We start from the raw sequence: 20,822 nt of genomic DNA, 5'->3' as shown, positions 1-20,822 counted from the left end.
ATCAAGAATCAACCTATGACTTAAAAAAATATTGAAGATTCTACATCCACAGCTTTTTTGAGAAAGGGATTCCAAAGACATGCAACTCTTGAGAAAAATGCTTTCCTTATTTTAAAACTATGATCCCTAGTTCTAGATTTTCTCTCAAAAAAAAATCCTTTCAACATCCACAAGGTCAAGTCCTCTCAGGAATTTATTTCAATTAAGTCACCTTCGACTCTTCCAAACCTTAGAGGATACAGGCCTAGCATGCCTAGCCATTCTTCATAAAGCAGTCTACTGTTCTAATTCAAAGTATTTCACTCGTAAGCCTTATCTGAACTGCTTTCAGTGCATTAAAATCCTTCTGTTAGTACAGTGACTAGTACTGAAACACAGTCCTCCAGACGTGGTTTCACCAATGCCCTGTATAAGTGAAGTGTAAACTCCCTACTCTTGTATTTTATTGTGAGGAGAATTAAATGCAACATTCAATTAGCTTTCCTGTTTACTTGCTTTACCTGAATACTAACCACCTGTGATACATGTACGAAGACATTTAGATCTCTTTGCATCTCAGAGCTCTGCAACCTCTCCTACTTAGATAATAGGTTCTTTCTGCCAAAGTGGATAATTTCACACCCTCTGAATCTACTCTCTTTGCTAGATTTTTGCCCACTGACTTAACCTATTTATAACATTTTTTACACTTTGTCCTATTTACAACTCACTTTCCCACCTACCTTGGTTCCATTTAGTAAATTTAGCTGCCATACCTTTGACTCCTTCATCTAAATCATTGATGTAAATTGTAAAGAGTTGAGGCTCCAGTACTGACCCCCTGTGGCATAACGCTTATGATGTCCTGCCAGCCTGAATTAGACCAATTTTTATTGTTACTGTCCGCTTCCTGTTAGCTAGCCAATTTTCTGTCCGTGTTAATATGTTACCCCCAACACCATGAGCTCTTGTTTTCTACAATAACCTTTTGATGTAACACTTTATCAAATACCTCCTGGAAATCTAAAGACATTACATCCATTGGTTCCCATTTTTGCACAGCACAGGGTATTTTCTACTTCAAACAAAAGAACTTCAATAAATTAGTTAAATATAATTTTCCTTTCCCAAAACTCTGCTCTTCCTGATAACCTTAAGTTTATCCAACTGCTGTTAGAATAAATTTAATAATTGTTTCTGACATCCTTACGACAGATGTCAAGCTTACTGGCTTGTAATCATATGTTTGTTTTTGCCTCCCTCCTTTTATTTTTGAATAAAGGAGTTACATTAGCCATTTTTACAATCTAAAGGCACCTTCCCCAAATCTAATGCGTTTTAGAAAATTAAAACCATGGTCTGAATTACTGTTTTGTACAGAGTCTCAATTCTCCACCCCGCACATGTCTCATGATTGTGGAAACAATGAGTTGGTATTCCCCATGCATAATGCAATGTAACATTAATCAGATTTATTTTGTTATTTGTGGTGATCTCTTATGTTGATCAGGTGGTGTCTTGTTGAATAGAATCAAATTGTTTGGATATTTTTAAAATAATCAGAATGTTCAGGATGTATATTGATTTGATTGATTGAGAAAACTGAGGAATTCCTCAGTTAACCATGTAACTTAATGGAGTTGACAGTAATCTGTTAAAACTGAGTGGATATGTCTTTGGCTGTGATGGATGTCAGGGTGAGGAAGTGGCAGGTTGAGTGGGGGGGAGGAAAGCAAGTCAGTAATGTTTTGGTATCAGTTTTCCTTTAGATAAAGTTTTAGTCCACCTATTAAGGCTACTTCAAGGAACATGACAGTGCAATCATGAGTTTTACTGATTTAACATGGTTGGAAATGTTTTTAGTGATAGTGGGCTAAAGTGCAAATGTTCTTCCCAATTTTCTCATTGTTTCCCAAAGGCATTAGTTTAATTGGCATATATGGTCAGACCGGTTTTCTAAAAAAAAAATCAGCACTTAACAACAAATTTGGGACTTTTGCTCATAATAGACAGGATCCTCCCTCCCCCTAAGGTGTCATATGCATGGACACGTTAACAATGGATGGCCTTCATTGCATTCAAGTGAGGTTATGTTTCTAAATAGCAGACAAGCAGATAATTGCATGACAGCAACATATTAAAGCGATGGCTTTTGTGAACTAGTGATCTCTTTATTCAGCATCTATAGTTGTAGAAGTACCCTGTTGGCTCCTTGATGCATGGATAGGCAAGTGTAAGTCCTGAAACGGATGCTGGGGTAAAAAGATAACCATGACACAAAAAACCAGGACCTGCCATCAAAAGGAGTCAGGCTCAGAAAATAGCCTGAAGTTCAAGTCATAGAAATATACTGCACAGAAACAGGTACTTCGGTCCAACTTGTTTGTGCCAACCAGATATCTTAATCTAACCTAATTCCATTTGCCAGCTTTTGGCCAATATCTCTCTCAACCCTTCCTATTCATGTCCCTGTCTCGGTGCCTTTTAAAAGTTGTAATTGTTCTGCCTCCACCACTTCCTCTAGCAGCTTGTACCATTCATGCACCAACCTCTGTGTGAAAAGTTTCACTTCCGACCTTTTTAAATCTTTCCCCTCTCTCACTTTAACTCTGTGCCCTCGAGGTTTGGACTCCACTACACTGGGGGAAAAGGCTATTCACCCTATCCATGCACTTCATGATTTTATAAACCTCTATTAGGTCACCCCTCACTTTCTGACACTCCAGGGGAAGAAGGAAGTTGAACTCTTGGGATGATTACAATTGGGTGGGCAGAAGAAAAGTGGAAAGTGCACTGGGGAAAGAGACTGCATTCTTGGGGTGAAGAGATGGGTTTGTTCTTTCCTGGTCCTCGGGTTCCCCTCTTCAACTGCTACCAAATGGCCTCTGTGCTGCTTGAGACTTTTCTCAGGGAAGTTGCTGGTGAACTACAGGGGATCCTTATAAACATTTTAGAAAGCATGTGAGATGGTGAAACTGATCCAAACCATGTGATCAGAACAGCACACCATCAATGTTCTAGGAATACTTTCTACCAGAATCAGCAGCCCCTACTCAACTGGGCTATTGAGTACTCATGAATTATCAACAGCTGGGTATGACCAACCTCCCAGCATTTCAAACATTACTTGGTGCAGGACAATGGGTAAGGCTTGGTAAGGGGTCTGCAAGAGGTCAAATCCAACCCACTTCCAACTTACCTGGGATCTGTGAGGCATGCTGGTTCAACTGCAAACATTTGCCCTATCAAGGTGCCAAATTGGTAGATTTCAGTGTTTGGCAAATGCTTCCTCAATAGAAGAGTCAAGGGACAGCAGTTAACTAGGAATCCCAATGAGCAAAAAATGAGCTGGCATCAGATTCTACTTGCAAGACTGCAGAATTATGCATAGTTCCAAGTCAGGCTGGAGATAAAGCGTCATCAGTCACCTCATCTAAGATGACCTACTAATTGGTATTACCATCCAATGCTGTTTGGATAGGGAACTTCTCAACTGTGGTCACTTGAAGAAATCAGAGTTTGCCACTGTGGGAAAGCATGGCATTCAATTTGTAGATGACTGCATGATAGCTCACTCTGTAGGATATGCAAAGGCCAGTTGATCACTGATACTTAGCCTGTCCTATAAACATACCCAACGTGAAGGTGCTCCAACAACCTTTCTGGGCCAATTGGGCATCCAATGTGTCTCACACAAACTGGGTGACTGAGTTATGTGTATCACTTTCCATATTTCAGGTAATGACCATGTCTTTTTATTTTTCTGTACTTTGGATTGTGGAGTGACATGGGAAAAGGACTATTTTAAAAATCAAGGCGAGTGGAAGAGATTGATGCACGGTTTAAAAGCAAGTTACTGACACTCATTGTAAGTGGTGTTTACACTGCTGTTTGTTCAATCAATGGCAGGGAAGGCTACTGCAGACAAGCTTGAGCCGGGGGTGGGTACAAATAGAGATTTTGCCATCCTCAAGTACCTGATTGGTCTGGTGATTGGTGACCAGATTTCAATGACAAAGGCTTTCTGCCTGCCAACAACAACATGATTGGCTTAGTTTTCACCACCATTGCCTATATTGAATCCTGGTCAAATGGGAGAACTGTTGGACTAATTCAACCATTTGTCATCAAGTAGAGTCCACCAGCTTGGAAACCTTTCTCCTGAAGAACCAAATCTGATAGACAGGCCATTGCATCTGGATGTACAAAAAGCAAGCTGTCTAAGCAAGTTCTCATCTTCCAGTCATCTGGCTAGCACTCAAAGGGCAGCCAAAGGAGAAAGTAAAAGGATATGTTCAAGGTTACCCTAAAGCATGGAGGTATTGTCATGCTCTTTGGGAGGAGAAAGCCACTCAGTACTGCATCTCCTGATAAAACCAGGCGCGAGGCACTGCCGGGCTCTGTGGTGGCAAAGGGAGGAGAGGGAAGCCACCCCGAGATTGCTAATTCCACTGCCTCACACAACAATGTGCCCTCAAGGGTTTATTGCCCTTTAATGTAGTGGGTTTGTTAGTTGAGTCCAGCTGCAATTTATAATACATTCGGAGGCTCACTGATGATGATACCTAGTATGGTGATGAAACATCTGAAAACTAATCTTCCAGCTCGGCGAGCAAGCCTACATCCAGAACTGCACTACCTATTAGTAACAGTGCTGTTATGGTGAATTTAAACTTCTTGCTATTTCCAAAATGTGATGTGGTATTGTATTGGCACAGAAATATAGACATAGAAGATGTGAGCTGTAGTAGGCAGTTCAGCCTTTCATGTCTGTTCTGCCGTTCAGTATGATTATGACTGATTGTTGAGTTCAACATGCTAATCCACGTCCCCTCCCTCATACGCCTTCATCCCTTTGACCACAGAGCTATATCTACTTGCTGTTTGAAAGCACAATTTATTGGCTTCAACCACTGCCTATGGTAGTGAATTCTACGGCCTCACCATGTCAGATGAAGACATTTCTCCTTTATCATCTGTCCTAAAAGATTGCAGTCCTTTTCCTTGAGTTATGGCCCCTAGTTCTGGGCTCTCATACCATCAGGAATACCCTTCCTGCATCTAACTTGTCTATTCCTGTTAGAATTTTATCAGTTTAATGAAATCACACTCTTCATTCTTATACCTCCAGTGAATCCACTCCCAGCCAATTCAATCTCTCCTCATACATCAGTCCTGCCTTTGCGAGAACCTTTGCTGCACTCCCTCTACAGCAAGGTGACCTCCCTTGGATAAGGAGACCAAAATTGCTCACAACATTCCAGGTCCAGCCTGACCAGTGCTCTGTATAATTACTTGTACCTGTACTTGAGTCCCCTCACTGTGAAGGCTAATGCACAACCTGCCTGCTGCACCTGCACACTTAGTTTCAGCTACTGGTGCATGAGGACCCTCTGGTCTTGCCGAACATTCCCTTCTCTCAATTTACAGCCATTGAAATAATAATTTGCCTTCCTATTTTTGCTTTCAAAGTGGATAACCTGACATTTAACCACATTATGCGACACATGCCATACGTTTGCCCACTCGTTCTGTCTGTCCACATCACACTGCAACATCTCTGCATCCTCCTCACAGCTCGCCATTCCAGCCCGCTTTGTGTCATCAGCAAATATTGAGATATTACATTTAGTTCGCTCATCTAATCATTAACACATATTGTGAATAGAAATAGCATTCACCATAAGTGTATAAGGTGATGTATAAATCTACGACAGAAGAGAGCAGTAAGAGATATCTCAGCCTGTCTTTTTTTTTTATCCACCTGGATTTTATGTGCACTTCGTGCACTCGAAATAAGGAAGTAATAATGATTTGTACTAGCCAACATGGCATTTGTACAGAGCATTCTTAGATAATGACAGCAAGAGCAGATTGTGTAGGGAAAGTTCCATGCCAAATACAAATTAAGATGCAACATATTGTAGGAAATGCATTCAGAAATTAATTTCTTCTTGTTTTTTTTTCCATTATGTGTATATAAAATTAAGTCATGTATGACCTTCAATTGATTTGTTGCCAACTGGTTTGCTGCTCAAAACAATTGAGAAAATATTAGTGAGGTGAAGCAGAAGTAAACCTTCAAAACTCATTGTGCTCCAGCTAGACATGGGCTGATGTGACAATGGCTTATCTTGCAGAAGGTCAGCCAAATGTAATCTTTAGCTCATGAGGGAAAGAAGCAGCTCAAGGAGAGAGATTTCTTTGCTTGAAAGTGAGGCTACCTTAATCTTAATGCAGCTTTTGAAAAGGAAATTCATTTGTAGTTCTGAATTTAAGAATATGTTCAATATTCACTATTCAATAGTAAATATTCTATTGGTAACAGGGGCATTTGAGGACATCATAAATAGAGTCACAACTTGGACCATTTAATGGAAGGCATCTGGAGCCAGAATTCCAAGTTTCCTTTGATCTGTTCATATTTATTTTCTTAGTAATATAATATTATCAAAGCAGGCTCTTGCCATTGAGGAAGTCTGCCATATATGGCGATGTTTGTTAAATTATATAAGCAATTGCAATGTGTGATGTATATTTCATGGGGATTTTTTCACAATTGTGAAATAAGATTAAAACTGTTCCAAGCCTCCCAACATATTTCACAAGTCAACTGCATCATTTTTTGAATGTGTCATTATGGTCTCTTTGGTTTTTGTTTAAACAGGAAACCTTTTGAAAAACAAAATTTCCAAAGATCCGTCCTATCCAAACAGCAAACTACAAGCATCCAATTTAGGAAGAGGAGCAGAAGCAGGCTATTCAGCCCCTTGAACCTGCTCTACAATTTAATAGGATCATAACTGATCAGATTGTAATCTAACTTCATAGTCCCATCTCTCCTTTCAGGAACTTATTGCCTCTTGCTTACCAAGAATCTATCCAGCACACCCTGAAGAATATGCAAAGACTGTGTTTCTTCCATCTTTTAAATGAGGTAATTATGAAGACTCACTATCCACAGGGATAAAAAAGATCACTACCATCCATCTTAAGTGGGCGACCTGTAGTTTTTGAATGATGACCTCTAGTTTGAGATTCTCCTACGAGAGGAAATGACCTCTTCACATCTGCTCTATCAAATCTCCTCAGGATACTGTTTCAATCGTTTCACCTTATTCTTGTTTACAAGTCCTTAGTCTGTCCAATCTTTTCTCATTAAACCACCTAAGCCAATTGCTAGTCTTTCTACACCTTTTCTGAAATGTTTCCAATAAATTTACATACTACTTTTATATAAGAGCCCAGTACTAAAACAGTATTGTAGATGTGGTCTCGTCGGTACCCTAATAATCAACTAATCATACAGTACAGAAGAGCCCTTTGGCCATTGAATCTGCACTGACAACATCAGCACAATGTCCACTGGACCCACTTGCCATCACTTAGTCTGTAGCCTTGAATTTTAATAACATTTCAAGTCTCATTCAAATGCTTTTTAAAGATTAGTTAGGGCAGGAAACCATACAATCAAGGCACTGCATTCCAGATTCCTACCTACCTCTGAGTGAAAACACATGTTTCCTCAAATCCTCCCTCAAATCACCTGTCTTTCACATTAAAATTTATAACCCTTTGTTATTGACCCTTCAACTGAGAGCCGCTGCTTTTTATCTCTTTATGCCCACCCCTCATTATCTTACGCACCTCAATCCAGTTCACTCTTGGCCTTCTCTGCTCCACCTTATTTAGCATCTCTTTGGAGCTACTGTGCTCCATCCCAGGTAAATCCTGTTTAATCTCCTCTGCAACCCCTCCAGTGCAATCACATCCCTCCTATAGTGTGATGACTCAAACTGTTCATGGTCCTCTAGCTATGGCCTAACCAAAGTTTAGTGCAATTCCAACATAACCTGCCTGCTCTTATAATCTAATCCAAAGGCAAGTGTCCCCTGTGTCATCTGAATGACACTATTAACTTGTTCTCCTTCCTTCAAGGATCTGTGGAAAGTACATCAGATTCCTCTGAACTTTCTAGTGACTTGCCATTCATTGAGCATGACTGTGGACTTGTACTCAAAATGGCTAAATATCAATTTTAGCAAGTCTCATCGAGGATTTTCTCTTGGTGAGCCTTCGTGAAATTTCTCATGATACTTTCCCAAACTCTCCTCATTACCAATGAATCCTTGTCATTGTTCCCCACTTGCTGTATTCTCCCTCTTGCCACAGGTGTAAATGTTGGCATGTGTTGGGATTTCCTGGGACTTTTGGCACCGGCAGCATCTTTGAAGCCCAACCATGTACCTGACCAATGGAAGCTGAGCGACGTTTCCTGTTCTTTGCCCCAGAACTATTTGACAGAGAGAAATTGGTTCCCCTCTGACAGGGGCCTTGAGATCCTGTTGTTAAAACATACATTCGTGGACAGGTAGTGTCTAGCACTTAAATAACTAGTGCATAGTTTACAATTTTAAAAAAAAACTACATAAATCCACAAAAAGCTCAGCAAGGCAAATGGTACAGGCATGGCTAACAAAATAAATCCAGGATTATTTTTATCAAAAGAAAAGGCCTACAAAGTTGGTTTTGAAGGTTTGAAGAATTTTTTAAAAATCCTAAAGAGAATCAAGAAAAAAATGAAGGAAGGGAAAATGCAATGAGAGTAAATGAGTGAAAACCACAAACTGACTGCTAAAGTTCCAATCGGCTTTTAAAGAGGACATTAAACAGTAAAAACAAATTGGAGTCCATTGCAAACAAAGATGGGAGTTTCTAATGGGAAGTAAATGCGTGGCAAAAACTAAGAAAACAGTTGGCCTTCCCTAAGAAAAATGCTAAAAGCTTCCTAGTATAAATGAGGAACTGCAGGATTGTGGTTTTAAAATGCTGCTAGAGAAATTCATGAATTTTAAAGCAGGTAGATTCTCTGGGCCTAATTCCTGATAGCTGAGGGTGTTAAGAGGTGGCTGTAGAGATGATAGATATTCTTTCAAAATAGATCATCTTTCAAAATTCTATATTCTCCAGAATGATGGTTGCACATTGCAAGGTGTAAATGTAATTCTATTGTTTAACAGGTGAAAAGGGAAATACTGGGGACCATCGATCTGTTGGTCTAACACCAGACATGAAGAAAATGTTAAAATCTATAACAAAGGATGGAATAGCAAGACATGTAACAATGATGGTCGGATTGACCAGAGTCAACATGGATTAAATTTGGATTTTCTGAGGATGTGACTAGTGAAGTAGCAAAAAGAACTAATGAATGCAGTTTCTTTGCTTTTGGGTATTGTGTTCATCAGTCCTGCTTTATCAATGTTGTTTGTAGCATCTCCAGGGAAAAGAAAATTCCCAAGTTTGTCAAGCGTGATCCTCCATTGATGAATCCGTGTTGACTGTGCCCAATCAATCATTTTTGACGACCTGCCTGTTTATTCCATTTTTTATAATAGATTTTAACATATTCCCTACTAGAGATGTTAGGCTAATCGGTCTGTAGTTCTGTTTTCTTTCGATCTCCTCCCTTAAATAGTGTGATGACATTTGCTGCCTTCCAATCTACAGAAATTGCAACATTATAGAATTTTGAAAGACAATCACAAATGCATCAACTATCTCTATAGTCACCCTCTTCAACTCTCTGGATGTAGACCATCATTTCCTGGGTATTAATCAGCTTTCAGCCCCATTAATTTCACCAGTACCATTTTCTTGCAGATGCTAATTTCCTTCAAATCCTAATTCTTCCAGGCTACTAGTATCTCCTCTTCTGGGAGATTTCTGGCATCTTCCTCATTGAAAGCATTTGCAAGGTAATCATTTAGCTTCTCTTCCATTTCTCTATTCCCCATTAGAGACTCTGCCTGTAATGGACACTCATTCATTTTAACAAATATTTCTTTTTTGCCCCAGACCTATTTGACAGAGAAATTGGTTCCCCTCTGACATGGGCTTTGAGATCCTGTTGTTAAAACATACATTCGTGGACAGGTAGTGTCTAGCACTTAAATAACTAGTACATAGTTTGCAATTTAAAAAAAAAACTGCATAATTTTGATTGCTGTGGAAGCTTTTGCTGTCAATTTGTTTTTTTCTTTGCCACGTTACATTCCTATTCATTACTATACTTTATATTCCTAACATATTCTCACTTTGCTTATCAGTTTTTTGTTTAGTCCTACATTGTTGTATTTTGTCAGAATTATTGCTGTTTTGGGCAATTTCTATGCGTGCTCTTTTAATCATGAGAAAATCCTGAATTGTGTTTATAAATAACTCCAACCTATGACTGTTGCCCCTTGCTGATTCTTAGTTCAACGCAAACAGATTCTACATTGTTCTTCTGTGAGATCCTCTTTTTTATTAAAAGAGATAACTCATCCACCTTTTACCTTCTTACCTGTCCTTAAGTCAAATATCGTTGAATTGTCCTCGTCACCATGCAGTTGTTTCCATACTTGCAATTGGATCACATGCTTGTATCTCTTAAATCATCGACCTTATTGTGAATTTGTCTTTTTTGCCTTTTCTCCTTATAAAGCATACTCTGCTCAACATTTTTCTTTCTCCAGTCTTCAAATCTCACCAGTATTTTTTTCAAACTTTGATTACCAACTTCACTTCCTTCCAATTTGGACTCCGTTTCCCATCCCTTGGCAAACGAGTTTAAACCCACTCTAATGACACTAGCAAGGCTCCCTGAAGGGATATCAGTCCCCACTCCATTACAGTGCAACCTGTTTAGTTTGTCCAGATCCTCCTATCTGTCCTGATCCCATTCCTCAGAAACCTGATGCCCTCCCCCATAGCTATGTACGCAAGATATAATCCTGAGATGACTGCTGTTCCTAACTCTTTGAAATGTGCATTCAGGCTGTCATCCCTCTTCCTCCCTATGTCACTGGTACCAATGTGGGCCACAAAACCTGGCTGGTCACTCTCCTGTAGAAGGATGACTTGGAGCTGCTCCATGACATCCTTGACTTTGGTACCAGGGAAGCAACATACCATCCTGTATTCACAATTATTACCACAGAAGTGCCTGCCTGGTCCCCTAAAATGTAGAATTGTCTGGAACTATTGTTGGTTTATTCTACTTCCCCCTCCCCATGATGCCATCAGCTTCTAAAATGTAATGCCAAATAGCAAGCAAGATACACTGAGGGAACTCCTGCACTACCTGACCGGTTTTCCAAAATTGCCTAGTCATTACCCTTCCTTCTCTGCCTGTACGCTTCTCATCTGTGGTGTGACCACATCTCTCCAAGTAGTATCCATGTAGTCCTCTGCCTTACAGATGCACAACAGTGACTCCAGTTGTAGCTTTAGTTCTAGAAGCTGAAAGCTCAACCTTGTGCAGATGATCTCACTTCCTTCAGGTGTTTTCTGAGACAAGTATGTGTGTGGATTTGGGGTGGGGGGAAAAGAGGTTCTTGATTCCAATCTAGCTATGAATCAATCTAAACATCAGGTCATAGACAGAGAACACAGGGGGCTAACACTGTCAACATATTGTCTAGCTATCACCATTGTTATCAGCTAACCCGAGAATGCAACTTTAATTAAAAAAAAGGGTTTTGTGATTTACACATGAAAGAAGTGAAACTATCACTGTATTCTCACAGATGAAAGGCTTCAATTCTTCAATGTATAATTTCAGTTACATCACACTGCAAATTTTTGCTATAAATTCTGTTATGATCGAGCCCTCCACAATCACCTGATGAAGGAGCGTTGCTCCAAAAGCTAGTGTGCTTCCAATTAAACCTGTCGGACTATAACCTGGTGTTGTGTGATTTTTAACTTTTTTATTTTGATTAGGTTGGCAGTAAAATTAATAAATTGGAGCACTGATCTTAACTTCAATGCAAGGTGATGGAGGTATTGATTAAGTAGCAACAACTGATTCGTGGCCCTATACCAAGATTTCTTTAAAAGATTGGACATTAAATATACCACGTTAACAAGTATGAAAAGGGCAGTATACATGACTATTGTCAAATCTCCAGCCAACAAATGCCTGGAATAATTCATTGTGATGTGACCAAATTCTTCAGGGTTTTCTTGATGTGAAAATTATTTGGAAATGATGTAGTCTAAAAATGGAAACCATTTTATATTACACAAGTCCAAGCTTTGATCAAGTTTGGAAAAACTGCTTGCTAGTTAAGTGGCCAAAAGTTACCAAAAAGCATTGATTCAAGTGTAAACCTTACATAATACAATGCAGCACAACACATCCAACTGTGAAAGTGTTTCACATACACTTGCTGCTGCCAAATGTTATATACCAGCTCAGTTTTCCATTCTGTTAACTGGAATAACTTTAGTAAGAATGAAAGCTTATCTTGTTTCTTTTAACTCAGTAAGCAATGCATTGTTTTGGATAAGATGTTTTTTAAGCTTACAAACTTTGTATGATCAATGAATTGAACATGCAAGTCTGGTAATGCAGTGATTATAGTTTCTCAACAGTTTATGCTTCATCAGATTTTGAGCAAAGGTTAATCACCGTATTCAGGTATTAAGTTTCCTTTTAAAATTTAGCAATTTGAATGGAAAAGTGAAGAGCATTATTTTATTTCACTACTTTGCTGAACAGTAATCCTTGGAAAATTTATGAAATCTTCATTCAAATATAAAAAATTTTACATTTGTTACGCATTTACAGATATTTACTTTTTTAGCCTTTTATATGTTTGCTTTGCAGCAATTCCACCTCTTACATCAGATGTCATGGCCTGTTACTTTTTGAAAACCATAATTAAAACTATTATATATGCATGTGAGTTTGGGGAGTATGAGGAAAGTCATGCATATCAGTCCTTCAAAAAGAATCTGGTTGTGTAGTTTGAGTCACAAGGCAATGAACCACATCGGTGGGAAGCTGGACTAAAATGAGCTGGAATGTTGCTGTGTATATTCATTGTACTGTACGTCCTCTTGAGATCTATTGAGTGAGTGCTGGTGATAAATCACATTTCTGGAGATGTGCCAGTCGGAGAACATGCTTCTGCAGTGCCAAAAAAAAGTTTGGTTTCAGTGGCATTATCAAATATGTAATTTAATAGAAAGGTATTAAGCAGGAATTTAATGTGTGCCCTTGACTTTTCAATTAATTTCTCTACTCAGCATTGTCTTCATGTCTACAAAGGCTACAATATCAATTTTTTAAAAAGAAAACAAGGTATGACAGTCTTTTTAACTTTGATTTCATATGCTCCCTGAGACTGATTGCTGGCCTGATCTGCTAAGCATAAAAAGTTGATACAGCTGCAATTGTTACTACAAAGATCTTTCAGAAGAAGCAAACACGAGAACTGGTCAACCTCAAATTTTTAAAACTTCGCAATTAGTGCTTTAAAAGAAACACTGGCATTACAGCACAAGTTTGTTCTCTACATGTTCCTTAATGACATTTATTGCAAATGTTAAAGGAACAGATTGATCGTCTAGTATGCACAGCTGTTCTGTTGGAAGATATTTTAGAATTTGCAAATAATCTTTTGGTTAGGCTTTGTGCAAGAAAAATCAATAACTGCAAGAAGAAAAATGCATGAGATAAGAATGGATGATTAAATTAGATGATATAATATCATTAGATTAGATTCCCTACAGTGTGGAAACAGGCCGTTCGGCCCAACAAGTCCACACCGACCCTCCGAAGAGTAACCTACCCAGAGCTATTTCCCTCCCATTAATGCACCTGAAACTATGGGCAATTTTTCACGGCCAATTCACCTAACCTGCACATCTTTGGACTGGGAGGAAACCAGAGCACCCAGAGGAAATCCACGCAGACACTGGGAGAATGTGCAAACTCCACACAGACAGTCGCCCGAAGCTGGAATTGAACCTGGGACCCTGGTGCTGTGAGGCAGCAATGCTAACCACTGAGCCACCGTGCCGCCCCATGGATACTCATGGATCAATTCTAGTGATCTACGGGGAGGCAATGGCCTAGTGGTATTATTGTTAAACTGTTAATCCAGAAACCCAAGCAATATTCTGGTAACCCATGTTGGAATCCAGCCGTGGTAGGTGGGCGAATTTGAATTCCAATTTTTTTTTTTAAATCTCGAACTAAGAGTCTAATGATGGACCATGAATCCATAGTTGGAAAAGGTTTGCTAATGTTGCTTAGGGAAGGAAACTGCCATCCTCCGAGTCTAGCCTTCATGTGATTCCAGACCCACAGCAATGTGGTTGACTCTTAACTGCCCTCTAGACAATAATGCTACCTAGCTAGGGACTACTTCATCCCATGAATGAATTTTTTAAAAAGCACAGAAAAGGACTTGTTGAACAATTTGTGTCTGCACTGGTCATATTCAAAGGCTTTGGCTAATATTCTCTAGACACTGCTTCCAATCTCACCATGGCAGCTGGTGGAATTTAAAGGAAATTAAAATCTGGAATTGAAGGCTAAAGTCAGTAATGACTATGATAAACAAATCATTCGCTGTAAATACCCATCTGGTTTAATGTCCTTTAGGGAAAGAAGTCTGCTGCCTTTCATCTGGCTGCATGTGACTCTGGATCCAAGCAATGTGGATGACGTTTACCCGCCTTTTAACGTGGCTAAGCAAGCCTTTCAGTTCAAGGGCACAAATAGGATGAGCAATGAATGTCAGCTTTGCTTGTGATGCTCACCTCCCTGAAAGAATATATTTTTTTCAAAATGAAAGTAAGTTTCTCCTATCTTTTTATATTTAGTTCCACGTTTCTCAAAAGGTTCTATAAATATTTACAGGGGTCTGACATTCAGGCTGACTTTACATTTGAGCAGCTGTGTCCAAGGATAATCAAATGAGTGGTGGTCAGAGGTGTGCTCTTGCTCTCCTATTGCTCAGTTCATATTCTCCTTAGTCCGTGCTGCTGCCTTCTCCATTTCGCTCACAAAGATTGTAATGAGAAACTGGCACACCCATCTCATCAAGCATAATACTTGTTTTCTTAAACCCATTATTAAAACACATTTGTACTTTTACATTGAATAGATACGTTTGTCTTGTAACAAATGTAAGCACACAATTGTCAGGCACAGAATTACTACCTGGGCTGCTGACATACTATATGGTGATTTGCGTAATTAGAATTGACCTTTTTTATTCAAACATATTCAAAACTTTATACTGTTAATCCACAGTCTGTACACAGTCTTCTTTAATGTCAGTTGATCTATGCTTGATCAGTTCTGCACAATTTTTATCGCAACTTTATTAAAAGCTGAATTGCACAGCAAAATTTTGTCAGTTTGCCCCAATGAGTGTTTTAAATAAGTTTTTAGTTTTTTGTACATAAATATTGAAGTTTGAATATGCCAGAGTGGTGACGTTAGTGAAAACTTTTGTAAACCAGTTGGTGCCTCTTTCAGCAATATCAGATTCACAATTGTGGAATATTTAGATGGAAATGAGATGAAGGTCTTTAATCCTGTTTTGAAATTTTCTTTCAAAATTTTAGTTTGCAAACCACTGATATAGGAACAATAAGTAAACACAAGAAGTGACATTTGTATTGAGAAGGTATAAATACTTTTCCTGTAAATATTAAGAACCTGAATACTTGCCGGGCAGATTTCAGGGCACTTTGGTTTGGTCAGTGATAATAAAGTGAAGTCCAAAAAAGCTTGAAGCGTAAGACCATAAGACATAGGAGTGGAAGTAAGGCCATTCGGCCCATTGAGTCCACTCTGCCATTCAATCATGGCTGATGGGCATTTCAACTCCACTTACCCGCATTCTCCCCGTAGCCCTTAGATTCTTGTTGTCTCGGGGAATTATCAATCTCTGCCTTGAAGACATTTAGCGTCCCGGCCTCCACTGCACTCTGCAGCAATGAATTCCGCAGAATGCAGTGGTATTTAAAAATGTCTATTTCCAAAATCTGCTTTTGTAGGTATGCCAATAATAATAATTTGAGGATCTCCAAGATGTGATACTTAAATAAGTGCACTCGTGTTTGGCAAACGTCTATTTAAATTTATGTAATGCTCAGCAAAGCACAAATAACCCCACTTGATAAACTGCAGTATTTTGTGAAGTGCAGTGACTGCTTTTCTGTAGGCATGACAATGGCTTTCTGAAAACTGTTGTGCAGCAGCAATATACTCCAAGGTACTGTGATATACATGAAATACATTGAAGGTGGGTGGAGATAATGTGTTTGCTCTTGTTTGTTCGACTATATTTAGCTTGAGAGAGATTATTTACTAATAGATGATTCAGATCCTTTTCCCTGGAATTTTTAAAGGACCCATAAATTTTGGAAGGTGAAGTGAATCAATCTTTATAAATATTTACAAATGTTGTCAACTTTGTTTCGAATGTTGGTGGTTGGTTGGTTTTTTTTTAAGGTTTTCATTTGTTCCAGCAACGTGGCAGAATGTCACAGATGTCCAATGCTTTCTGAACATGTTTTTTAATATGGATTGGCCTGAAGTCTTTTTAGTGAGAGGGGAAACTCTTGATGAAACTATTCTTTATACGCTTTGGGTTGTCCAGCACTAACCAGGCAAGGAAACATCTCCAGGAAGACCTGTGTAATTGTAATAATATTGCGTTAAAATAGCTATTGTAGAGGTAAGCACTCTGCGTATTGCCTTCTCTTCAGGTGAGAGACTACCAAGACAGTACATTTAGAGAACCAACTGCTCTCAAATAGGGGCATGGAATTGTTTATGTCCATGGTGATTGGAATAATTAAGTGATAAAAGAAAGTGTGGGAAATGTGCCTTAGTAATGGCTACATAATTTACATCGTGAACATAAATTATTTAGAGTTTCATTTTGGGGGTTGTTTGCAGGCAAAGACTCTGTTGCAGGTGGGAGGGAGAAATTTGAGGAACAGAATGAGATGTGTACCAAATACTGATTCCCACGTAAGGATATTTAAAATTCACCATGCCAAACTAGGGTCTACTTTTTAAAAAATGGAATATTACTTTAAATCTGTATTTGCTTTGCTCTGAAAGTGGAAAATGACATTTTGCAAAGTGGAGATTCTGAGGTGTTCAGAAGTGGAAATTCATAGACTTCATCTGGATACTTTAGGGCTGGATTTTCCTATCTAAGATGGGAAACGAGCAGGGTTTGCTCCTGAGTCAGAAACCTACCTTTGTCATAAATGCAGCTAGCAGCCATTTTGTTTTCTGCTATTCAAGCCTTGGTTTGTTAATGGCCTACCTTTGAATTACATGAGAATGGAGGGGGCCTGCCTCTGAGCAAGACAAGGGGAACCTGTAAAAGGATTCTTTAAGCTTCCTGTATATGAAAACAGTAGAATTGTTTCTGTAGTATATAAATCATCAGTCATAACCTGTACTGTTGGTAAATTCCTTTCTGCCATTCCCAAATCTAGTACCCCAGAAAACATTGTTGTGCAGCCTTATTGCAGGAGGTTTAATGCAATCTTTGTATAAGATGTCACGATTATTTTTTCCTTAATATTTACCCCATATGGACAGCCACACTTATGTCTTTTCCCAGGCCTTCAATAGCTCTTCTATTCTTTCCTCATTGTCTACTACTCTAAGCAAGGAAAGTGACTCTGACATTTGTACCATGCCATGAACTCCTTAAGGTTTATTCTCTCCTGACGTCCCTTCAGCTTGCTGTGTGTCATCTTCATACCTGAAAGATTGAGTCCAAACGGCCAACTGCTTCTACCAAAGTTACAAAATGTCTCAAAGGCAGCCTTTTATTGAACCCTTCTGTAGTTTGATTTGGCCTAGCAGACACAGGTTAGGTTTTTGCCCAAAGCATCGAATTTCCTGCTCTTCAGATGCTGCCTGACCTGTCCTTTTCCAGTACCGCTCTAATCTTGACTCTAATCTCCAGCATCTGCAGTTCCCATTTCTGCCTAGCCACCGGTTAGTTCCAAGCCTGGCACCTCCTCTGTTCTCTCAAAAACCACTGGCACTGAAAATAAGGTAGAAATTGATTTGAGAAGTTGCTTCCTCCAGCAGTTAGATGTAGCTGTCATTTCCTTCCTGATTGCCAAAATTTCCAGCTTGATTTGGAATGGCAAAATTTGGTCTTTGGTAACGTGCGTCCGCCATTGTGCTTAATGACAAGGTTTAATCTACAAATTCCAAACAATCATACAGTAGTGACAACTGGAGAATATTGAAGGATGAAGCCTCCAGGTGTAGTCTGAACAGCAAAGGAGGGTAAATTGAGAAATTGTTTCGAATCATCCGGATCAGCTATGTACATGCTGCAGCTTCTCCACTACCTTCAAGGCACAAGTTCGAGTTTAATGGAATATTGTCCACTTGCCTAGATGGTGGCAGCTGCTTCATAAGCTGCATGATCAGCCCATTTATCTACTTCAGTCTCTCATCTCTCCTCCACCAATGCACCGTGGTCAGAATGTGTTACCTACAGGATGCACTGCAGTATATTGCCAAAGCTGTTTTTGACAGTGTGACCTCTGCTGTTTTGAAGGACAAGGGATCAGATGCATAGGAATACTGTTAGGCCGAAATCCACGAAGTCTCTGACTTAACAGTATCATAGGATTACTTTTGTTTCATGAGTTGCAGTGGATCAAGAAGAAGGATTGCTGCCAAATTTTTAAGTACAACTAGAGATGTACGATATATGAACTGCTGTGCTGTTATTCATTGTTTTAAATGAATATGATGGATGTATTTAGGAAGGTATACTGTAGCTATGAATGCCTGTGGTTTTTGGGAAAATAAGCCAGCAGCAGATAACGAATAGAATCTGTGCCAGTCATGTATTTGTCCAAGGATTCTAGGAATCTAAATCTGTGAGGAGTCTAGAGCTGATCTAGTGTTCTGCAGGGTGTTAGCAGTGAGTAAAGGTTTTAGTTGATGTAACCTGATATTTAATGTTTTTAACTGAACTGATGACTATTAGCAGTGTCGATAATAAATTAATCAGTCAAACTGATCAGGCATTGTTAAAGATTTCTGAAATCTATGGTTCTAGATGAGCAAAGATCTTCTCATGAAACGTCAATGTTAAATGAATGACACATGGCAGGAGTGGGGCAAGAAGCCTCTCTGATAGCAAGATGTCAAGATTTAAAGGATATCGTCGTAGCATCATAGAATCCCTACAGTGTGGACGCAGGCCATTCAACCCATTGAGTCCACACTGATTCTCTGTAGAGCATCACACACAGACCCACTTCCCTGCCTTATTCCTGTAACCCTGCAATTTCCCAAGTCTAATCCACCTAGCCTGCACATCACTTGGCTGTGGGAGGAAACCAGAGCAGCTGGAGGGAACCCACACTGACGTGGGGCGAATGTGAGGGTGGAGTTGAACCCGGGCTCCTGGCGCTGAGGCAGCAGTGCTAATCTCTGTGTCATCCTGCTGCCCAATTCCTTTAGAAAATATTTTTCTTTGTAAAATTAAAGCTTTCAGTGTAGAACTTTGTATTTAAAAAAATTCTTCTGTGGCTACCTTCACACAGTAGCTGCTTTGTGGCAACTGAAAGTGTGAAATAGGGATAACATTCCTTCAGTTTCTTGCTCTGTGGCCAGATTCCTGAATTCTATTTGGTAGCTTCCTGCCAAGAACCGCAAGTCAGATTGGGAACTTACAACTGAATGATTCTGTATGTTAGTTTATGAATTAATGAAAATTTTGTTTTCATTCTGGTTTCTACTGTGTCTAATTTATATTCTTCAATTCTACAGAAAGTTTATGAGTAAGTTGCAGAAGCCAGTGCTAACAGGCCAGCGGTTCAAAACCAGGAAAAGGGGTAAGCTTTTTCGCCTGGCTGTTTTCCTTGTGAAATAGTATGGATTCATTTAAAGGCGTTCCACTCCTGGCAGATAAACTGACATTTTTGTGGTGGCAACATACAATCCAAGGAACTTCTAATGTCATCTGTGGAATAAATTGCATAACTATCTTCAGTTTACAATACTGAAGAACCTGGTTGCTTAAAACAATGTGAGAGAAATGCCACTTAAATCTTTTGTCTGCATGATCAATTAGAGATTTGCTTTCAACTGTTCAATAACCTAATAAAGTATATAATTAATTGATACCAAAATTACTGCTTTCAACATGACATCACCACAAAAATAACTCCTCTGACTCATTCAGCTAATCCATTCACCCTTGCTACAAAGTGTCTCTGCTATTTGAAAAGACTGACTTGAGTATGGTGCAAATTGCATAATTGTTATCTAGGAAGACTGGAGGTGTGTGTGTGACTGCAATGCTATCTCTTGTGCAGATGAAAAGGAGAAGTTCGAACCAACAGTCTTCAGAGACACAATCATTCAAGGTCTCAATGAGGCTGGGAATGACCTTGAAGCGGTTTCCAAGTTTCTGGATGTTACAGGATCGAGACTAGATTACCGTCGTTATGCAGACACACTGTTTGATATATTGATAGCTGGGAGCATGCTCGGTAAATATGGATTCAACTTTCTTTAATAGACCAGTAAGTAACAAAAAGAAAAATGTCATTTTAATATAAATGTTAAGGGATTTTGTCTAAAACCACAATGACTTATTCACTGATTCAGACGAGAATCTAAAAGCTCGTATGTTTTGATAATCACTTTGTGTTCTAATGGGTATTTTTTACTCCCAGATGATTTTTTTTTAAAAAGAAGTCATGCTTTAAACCAACGAAGCATTCATTCAAAATACTGGTAGCAAATGAAAATATTTTGTTGAGCAGTTTTTAAATAAGCTGTCCCAGCTGCCACAAGAACAACTTCATTTATTTAGTATAGAAAAATATCCCAAGGCATTTCAGAGGTGTATGAAAACTGAATGATTTGCCATGATTGTCTATTTGAAACCTGAATCGTTAAGGCGGCAGCAGTCAGTCTGATGAGGTAACTGAAGAAACTTTACTGAAGTCATAATATAACTCTTTAAAGCAGGGTAGTGATTTTA

General features: G+C 39.1%; 1 protein-coding gene across 1 annotated transcript in view; it reads left to right on the top strand.

Annotated features, from left to right (window-relative positions):
- The window catches only part of bzw2 (basic leucine zipper and W2 domains 2), a 76,510-nt gene that overhangs the window by 20,164 nt on the left and 35,524 nt on the right, over positions 1–20,822 (top strand). Inside the window, exons 2-3 of the mRNA XM_072575370.1 lie at positions 19,601–19,665; positions 20,149–20,325. Of these exons, the coding sequence (XP_072431471.1) occupies positions 19,608–19,665; positions 20,149–20,325 (235 nt within the window). The 5' untranslated portion in view covers positions 19,601–19,607. The remainder of the gene's footprint in view (positions 1–19,600; positions 19,666–20,148; positions 20,326–20,822) is intronic.

The sequence above is a fragment of the Chiloscyllium punctatum genome, chromosome 8, assembly GCF_047496795.1.
Source record: "Chiloscyllium punctatum isolate Juve2018m chromosome 8, sChiPun1.3, whole genome shotgun sequence".
Lineage (NCBI taxonomy): Eukaryota > Metazoa > Chordata > Chondrichthyes > Orectolobiformes > Hemiscylliidae > Chiloscyllium > Chiloscyllium punctatum.
Note: the sequence above shows the minus strand (reverse complement) of the source record. Positions and strands in the feature narration are given on the sequence as shown.